The sequence below is a fragment of the Pyxicephalus adspersus genome, chromosome 12, assembly GCF_032062135.1.
Source record: "Pyxicephalus adspersus chromosome 12, UCB_Pads_2.0, whole genome shotgun sequence".
Lineage (NCBI taxonomy): Eukaryota > Metazoa > Chordata > Amphibia > Anura > Pyxicephalidae > Pyxicephalus > Pyxicephalus adspersus.
In genome coordinates this window covers 1,002,689-1,010,484 of record NC_092869.1, presented here as the reverse complement: position 1 = coordinate 1,010,484, position 7,796 = coordinate 1,002,689, and the positions used below count along the sequence as shown (strand labels likewise).

Below are 7,796 nucleotides of genomic sequence, written 5' to 3'. Positions count from 1 at the left end.
CATCTGAGTTGTTTCATTTAAAATGAATTGTGGTAATGTACAGAACCAGAAAATTAGAAAAAAGTTGTCTCTGTCCAAATATTTATGGCCCTAACTATAACTTGGGTAGGGACGAAAAAGCCAGGTATATTACTTACTAGATTGTAAGCTCTTCGGGGCAGGGTCCTCTCCCCCCTCCTGTGTCACTCTCTGTATCTGTCTGTCATCTGTAACCCCTATTTATTGTACAGTGCTGCCTAATGTTGGCACTATATAAATACTGTTAATTATTATTAATAATATATATGTATTATAAAGCTGGGGATGACAACAGGTAAAACTGAACTCTTCTTGGAACTTGTAAGTTTTTGTTGCAAAACTCTCGCACTGCCCTCCTCTGCATATGGTCAGTCACGGGACCCAGCATATGGGGCAGTGTCATCAGGCAACATGGAGTAGAACAGCTGAACAATGGCGACCAATCAAGTACCTAGGACAGAAGATTCATAGGACGAATAGGTAAATCTATTGCTTTACCAATTCCAAGTTCACATAAAGGTCGGCTCCACCTCTTATTTCTGACACCATTGTGATATAAATGATAAATCTCTTCCCACCAATGAGAAATCACGGCAGCCGGGGACAGAAGAGAGGACAACAATGTGACTAATTAGATTTAATATACAAAAAAAGTCAAAACAATCAGCAGAGAAGAAAACATTGATAATGGGGATTTGTTGGATTCCGGTATTTATTCAAAACCCCTGGAACAGAAAAACAAAAAGGGAGAAGGTAAGGAATAGGACAGGGAGGTCATAAATACTGGAATAAAATGTGACATCAAGGTTCTGACCTGAGACAAATCCAACAGGTGACATGCAGTGCACCCTAAAAGGGGTTGCCCCCCTCCCCTGGCCAATAATATGGCCCCATCCCCCGACATTAAAACAGCCTCACCAGCCCTTCCCCTCGCTAATAATATGGAGTCACCGCCCCCCAGCTATTATTATGAAGTTGCCCCCCTGCCATGGTCTCCCCCTCCCATGAACTTACCTGTGCTAGGTATGCTCCAAACCCAGTGGCTATTGATGGCGCCTCATAGGCCACGCCCAGTTTGTCCACATAGCCCAGGAAACTACAAGAGAGTGCATGGTGTCACTGGTTGTAAGGAAAGTGTCATTCACCAATACAAACTATCTACACATATACAGATTCATCATTAATATTCTCACACTGAGGGGGGTGATATCACACTCAGGCTTCTTGTTGGACTACAAGTCCCATGATGCTTTGGGATATTGGTGGGTGGGGTTGTGGGCTCGGGAAGGTATTTTCATGACCTGTCAATCTAATTCTGAAGGTTGTAATGGGTGGAGCAATCAGAAAAAAACAGGTATATAAATCAAGTGGGAGGAGCAGACAAGTCCAGGACCTCCCACAAGGTGCACCATTGGCATTATGTTACCACGGCGTGGCAGCCATATTGGCTTATGACATATGCAGCATCTATCCCTTATTCCTAGAGCTGCATGTCCCGCCCAATGTTCTCCTGGTAATAATTCGGTAGGTGTTTTTTCTTCAGGAGCTGTTCTGACCCCACTCACTGATTCACAAACAGAAAGATCCAACTAAGGGTAATATGGAGCAGCAAAGCAATAGTAGCTGACCACTAAGGTAAATACCCTCTAGGGGGCGACAGACTCACCTCTCCCCATTGTAGAATCCCGCCATCACCACCGTATTCCATAGCGGGTTCATCTTACAGCGGCGGTTGTACATGACACGAGTGAGCCACGAGTGGATGGCTTTGGGGCTGTAGTTGTGTCCGTCCCCAACCAGCTCCTCATCGATTCTGCAGATAGAGGACAAGAAATCTCTGAATGGTCCCGCCATAGTAGGTCCCCGGGGTATAAGAATCTGATATCTGTGTCCCCATTGGAGAGATTTCACATCAGGATGTGGTCAGTTGTCATCACAAAGCAATAAACACCCCCCATGGGCAGCCAATCACCAGCACTGTCCCCGGTCACATGACCTTAGACCGGTGGGGACGTAAATGGAGGCTACCCCCCCGGCATCACTTTCCCCCTCCCCCAGCATCACTTACACCATCTGCTCCAGGACCTGTTTGAGGTACTGGTAGTCGGCGTAGTCACCCGAAGCCCCCAGCATGGTGCACGCATTGACTTTCATGATCCTGGAAATGTTTCGGAATCGGGCCAGGGAGCCATAGGAGCCCAACATGTCCGCTGCGATAATCACCCCTCCGTCAAACTTCACCCCGAGCACTGAGGTTCCGGTCACCATGGGGTTCCTGGGGGAGAGAGAGAAGACAACGTCATCATTTGTATGCCATTTGTAATGTGATGGGACCAACCAATGGGAGGAGAGAAGGGGAGAAACCAGGGGCAGAGGGGCCCTATGGGGGGGGGGGATAGGGGCAGAATATTAGGTGGTGGGGAAAGTAAATAGGGAATACAGGGGAGGTGGGGATAAAGGGGCATTTTAGATAATATAAGTACATATAGGGGTATATGGTGGGTAGGTAGTAGGGGGTATTTATTGGAATATGGGGGAGTAAACATGGAAAGAAGCGAAAGTGAAACTATCACCCCATCGTTCATCTCCCGGCCCGGAACTCACAATGTATGTCGGTGTGGCCCCATTCCGGGAAAAGAGTGGAGCTCTCCCGGTGCCGGCCCCCCAGGGAACATGTTTAGCCCGGACCCGTTCATCATCATCGCTTCCTTCTGCACAATGACACTGCGAGACCCGCACCGGAAACCGGCTCTACGTCACTTCCGACGTCTGACATCTTTTGACTGGCAGAAACGGGATAGAGAGGCGGAGCCAAGGCCCTTTTTTTGCTCCGCCTACGTACCCGCCTAACAACTATAGAAGCGGGGTGTGAGTACAGCTCTTGTCACCGCCCATCTGTCAGCATCAACTCATGATTGGCAGAGAAGAATAAAAAGGCGTGTCTCTCCTGCATAGCTCTGCCCAATGCTCTATGTATATTTGGCGCCACTGGGGGGCAGCACTGGCACGGTCATTTTTATCCCTGGACCGTTACCGCCTCCTGAGGACTGTGGTCTGATTGGTGGAGTTAGCCATCGCTTTTCCTTCTATAAACGCTGTTTGCTTGGCTGTACAATGTGCACCCTGACCAGCCCCAATGATGACTACACCAAGGAGATTCCCCCTCTCTATCTGTCCTGTTGTCACTGAGACAGGAAGTGGTGAGAAATCCAAAATGTTGCCATGGTGAAAGTGGGCGGTCCTAGACAGGCTGTATTTGCGTAGGTAACGCCCACATGTGATTCTGAACCTTCATGATTGTGAGAACTGAAATTCATTGTATGAAATGGGCGGAGCCAGGGACAATAAGTCTGGAGAGGGAGGAGCTAGATGATGATGACCTCCCCCAGCCAGGACAAGAGGTGGGCTCTCTAATTGGCTGTAGCTTCTAATGAATGTTGTGAGAAGCTCACAGTGTGCAGTGAAATCAGAATGAGAAGGTCGGGGTTGGGGGCAGATGTGATGAAGGGGCAGATTTAATGAGCGGGAGGCTGGGGCAGATTTATTGAAGGGGCAGCTGGAGGGCAGATTTGATGAAGGGGTTGATGAAGGGGCAGTTGGAGGGCAGAGTTGATGAAGGGGCAGTTGGAGGGCAGATTTGATGAAGGGGCAGTTGGAGGGCAGATTTGATGAAGGGGCAGTTGGAGGGCAGATTTGATGAAGGGGCAGTTGGAGGGCAGTCCACCCATGGAACATTTTGCTCTGCGTCATTGCACCTCAGCATTTTACAGTTTGATTTTTATTTCCCAATTCCTCACGCAGCTCTCTGATTGGCCGGCTGCCATTCACCTAGTTGTGAAATCGGACATTCACTGCATGAAATATCACCGATTACAAATCTTGGGTGCGGGGTGGATAGCGATGATTGAGATATAAGTTCACAGGAAGGGATGCAGCATTTCTGGCAGGATCAACAGGATTCCTCTGTATTTGCAGCTGTTGGGGGCGGTGGGGACCCCTCATATTGGGCACAGCTGGGGTACAAACCCAGGGATGGTGGGGACTCCCAATAATGGGCACAGTGGGTGCAGTGACCCTTGAACACCGTGACAGTATAGGTGTCAGATATTCCAGGCATAGGTTGTTGATTTGTGTAAAACATTGCAGACCTGTGTAGCTCCTCCCCTTTCCTGGTGACCTCTCCCTAGCCCCGCCCTCAGTTCTCCCCAGGCTATATAAGTAGAGCCTGGCAGGGTTCAGAGTCTGAGCAGAAGCTGCACCCGGACAGAGACAGCAGTGCCATGGGTGAGACTCCCTGACAACCCTCTCTTCTTCTAGAGTTCTTCCTAAACTTGTGTGCTGCCTGATGAGTGATTGCAGCGTGTGTGCAGATGGTAACCTGTAGGGTGGAATTTGTTTAGTGAGCGGTAATTCTTTTATTTGTTATACTGACCCTGAACCGGCAGAAGGGGGGGGGGATTTCACTGGCTGCATGCTTGGCTGGCACTTCTAACTAAAATAATGCTAATTCCCTGGCTGTTATGCTGATCTAGAATAGTTTTAAACTTCACTTGCTTCTTGCTTGAGTGTTGAAGCCCCAGCCATAAAGTCAGCCTCTGTCGCTCCTTGACAAGCATGTGGCAAGTGAAGTCCCAGCTCTCGATCTGTGCCCAGCCAAGCAGCTGGCATTTTACGGTGGTTCGCATTGTCTGGTGGTGGTGTCCTTTAAGACTGGGTGGTGCCCACACATGGCACCAAAACCACAGATGGCACAGCGGAATAACCATTTTGTTATGCTCAGCTGTATTATTATTTTTAATAATATTCGGTATTTATATAGCGCCAACATATTATGCAGTGCTGTACATTAAATAGGGGATTATGGATACATTATAGGTCCCAGGAAGGAGATAAATCTGGTGAATACGCGGACACCATTCACTATTCTTATAACAGCCCAAAGCCCAGATATAGTTACTGCGAAGTGGGAGGGGTCAGAACTGGCAATCTAAAGAAAGTGGGTGTGGTCAAGTGCTGATTGACAAGCTAAAGGCAGGGACAATGCTGCTAGCCACGCCCCCTGTAACATCTTCTCCTCCCACTGTAATGCCAGCAGGTACAGCCTACATGAGAGTGACAACTCTGCTCTGAATTCAGGAGCAGTGCAGCAGCGTTGTCACCCAATCACAGGAAGCTGCATTGGGTGCGTTTGTAGAGGAAACCACACTTACCAGGGGGCGCATAATTAAATGCTGCCAGGGATAAGTCTTCTCTAATTCCAATGGAGACAACACATTACAGACATCAGGAACCCCTGAGACATGGGGGAGGGCATGGAGAGGCTGAAGGACATGGGCAATGCCATGATCATGGCACGGCCAGGCTGTAGCATGTCGGGCAGGGACCACGGCTAATTTCACCACACGGCGGATCTTTTGTTTCACAATTCAGATTCAGGTGTGACCGGTTCGGTTTAAAGGGGCAGTAAAGCTAAAATTAGAGGTGACTTTACGAGGCAGATCTGGTGATAACGTGTGAGACGTTAGAAGGCGGGGCCAAGCCGGGCATAAAGGGCTTTGATTGGTCGTTATTGATCACGTAGACCCAGGCGCATGGTCCGCGTTTGCACGTAGGCACCCCTCCCCCGCAGTGCATGCCATATCATAAACATAATTATACGATCAATAAATATCTCAGCGGTTTCTATATAAAACTCTATGGAGCGAAGCTCCGCCCCTGGGAACGCCGCCATCGCTCTCACAGGAAAAAGAAAATATTTGGGATTAATTGCAGGGCAGAAAAGAACGAAAATTCCTGGAATTTTGTTTATCGTCTCCCATCTGTTCTCTGGGCTGAACGCGGCCAATCAGATCGCACCGGACAGTCTGAAATTTTAGTGGAATCCCAAAGCGTCCAATCCGATATCGGCATTGAGTCTGCGCTTGTCTCCAATGTATCGATTTATTGATTGCTTTATACTGCCAAATCCAATGATATGGAATCACCTGATCAATGTCACATGACCTGCAGGATACAATTATTGATGATTGATCGGGTCTTGGTAATGATGGGATCACCTGATTAATGTCACATGACCTGCAGGATACAATTATTGATGATTGATCGGGTCTTGGTAATGATGGGATCACCTGATTAATGTCACATGACCTGCAGGATACAATTATTGATGATTGATCGGGTCTTGGTAATGATGGGATCACCTGATTAATGTCACATGACCTGCAGGATACAATTATTGATGATTGATCGGGTCTTGGTAATGATGGGATCACCTGATTAATGTCACATGACCTGCAGGATACAATTATTGATGATTGATCGAGTGCCAGCGAGTTCATCTGATAGAAATTCTTTATTGTGCACATTGAGCCCCTCCCTCTCTGTGTGCCCAGGAATTCTCGAGGGGCTATGGGGTATGACTCGCATAACAATTGCCCCTCTACCCTGAGGACAACTCACCCATTCCTCCACCCACATGACAACCCCCCCTTTCCTATACTCCCATGCCAAGCGCTCCCCCCTCCAATGGTAACCCCTCTTCTACCCGCATACCAAGTGCCTCCTTCTCTACCCACAAGACGAGTGCCCCTTCTTCCACCCTTATGACAAGCTCCCCCTCCTAACCTACCAAGTGCCCCTTCTGCCCACATGACATTGCCCCTCTCTCCCTCCACATGACCAGCGCCCGTTCCTCTGCCCACATACCCAGCATTATGCCCTGCAGCGGGTTGGAATGTGCTGTGAAAAAATGTAACTCATCCGGTTTTTGTTCCGCACATTGATATGGCCTGAAGACTGGGGCCACCCACCTTGTTGTTGTGTTGGGGCCACAGTGGGTAACGATGCCCATTGAAGCTGCAGGGGAAGATGGGACCCTAATATCGGCTCCGACTCCGAGCCCCCCCTTTCCTCCAACCCCTTACATTCATGGACAGCTTCAGATAAACTGAGGCCTCGGGCCCCAAATTCCCAGCATTCCAGCTCCCTGAACCCCCTGCAGGGAATGTGAGGGGCCCTGGACCAATGCCCAGTTTGACCTACCTCTAGAACCGGGCCCTGGCTGCACTGAAAGCTGTGCCTGACATATGCATATAACACCCGCTGACAGCCCCTGGCACATCCTTGGCACCCGGTGGGTAACAATTGTTACATGTCACCGAACAAAAATGAACAATGAAAAATGGGCAATGGGGAAATGTTCTAATGAGGGGCCAACCCAGCCAGGAACTGGAGCAACGGGGCCCCTGTCACCCGCAGGTATAGGAGCAGGAAAAGTGCCTGGCAGCTGTCACTGGGTGTGGGGCCAGATTAGCAATATTTCTTTTCTAACTTGGAGAAGGAAAACCAGATTGGAGTGCTGCCCCCGTGGGCAGAGTACACCATGTGTCCTGAAATGCCCCCAATGCCGCACCGGTTGGGAAATACAACCTGAAGCATCGGGGCCCCTCCCAAATATGAGGTGTGAAAGATTCTGTATGTGCTTGTTACCCTCAGAGACACATGACCAGGGCCCAGCCCCCAGTGTTAGCTTTTTTGTGGAATGACTAGCAAATACCCCCTTTCCTCTGTGAATGAACTAAATGCCCCCTCTACTATTGGCATGGCAAGCACCCCTTCCTGTATTGCCAGATCTCCATTCTCTGTTCACAGGGCAAGTGCTGCTTCCTCCCTCTTGCAAAGCCAGCACCCCTCCTCTATTCACTGAGCAGTCACCTCTTCCTCTACCCACATACCAACCTGCCCCTTCCTCTACCCACATACCAACCTGCCCCTTCCTC

General features: G+C 49.3%; 2 protein-coding genes across 2 annotated transcripts in view; one reads left to right on the top strand and one right to left on the bottom strand.

The window, feature by feature from the left end:
- Positions 1-1,032: 1,032 nt before the first annotated feature.
- PSMB4 (proteasome 20S subunit beta 4) lies at positions 1,033-2,791 on the bottom strand (the record flags this gene model as incomplete). Its single annotated transcript, XM_072428567.1, is given in 4 exon segments — positions 1,033-1,114; positions 1,685-1,831; positions 2,087-2,293; positions 2,623-2,791. Coding segments are annotated over 4 exon segments (534 nt in total), but the record flags the coding sequence as incomplete, so codon positions are not given.
- A 1,414-nt stretch (positions 2,792-4,205) lies between these two features.
- The window catches only part of SELENBP1 (selenium binding protein 1), a gene marked incomplete in the record, with an annotated part of 14,698 nt that continues 11,107 nt past the window's right edge, over positions 4,206-7,796 (top strand). Inside the window, 1 exon segment of the mRNA XM_072428566.1 lies at positions 4,206-4,302. Within this exon segment, the coding sequence (XP_072284667.1) occupies positions 4,299-4,302 (4 nt within the window).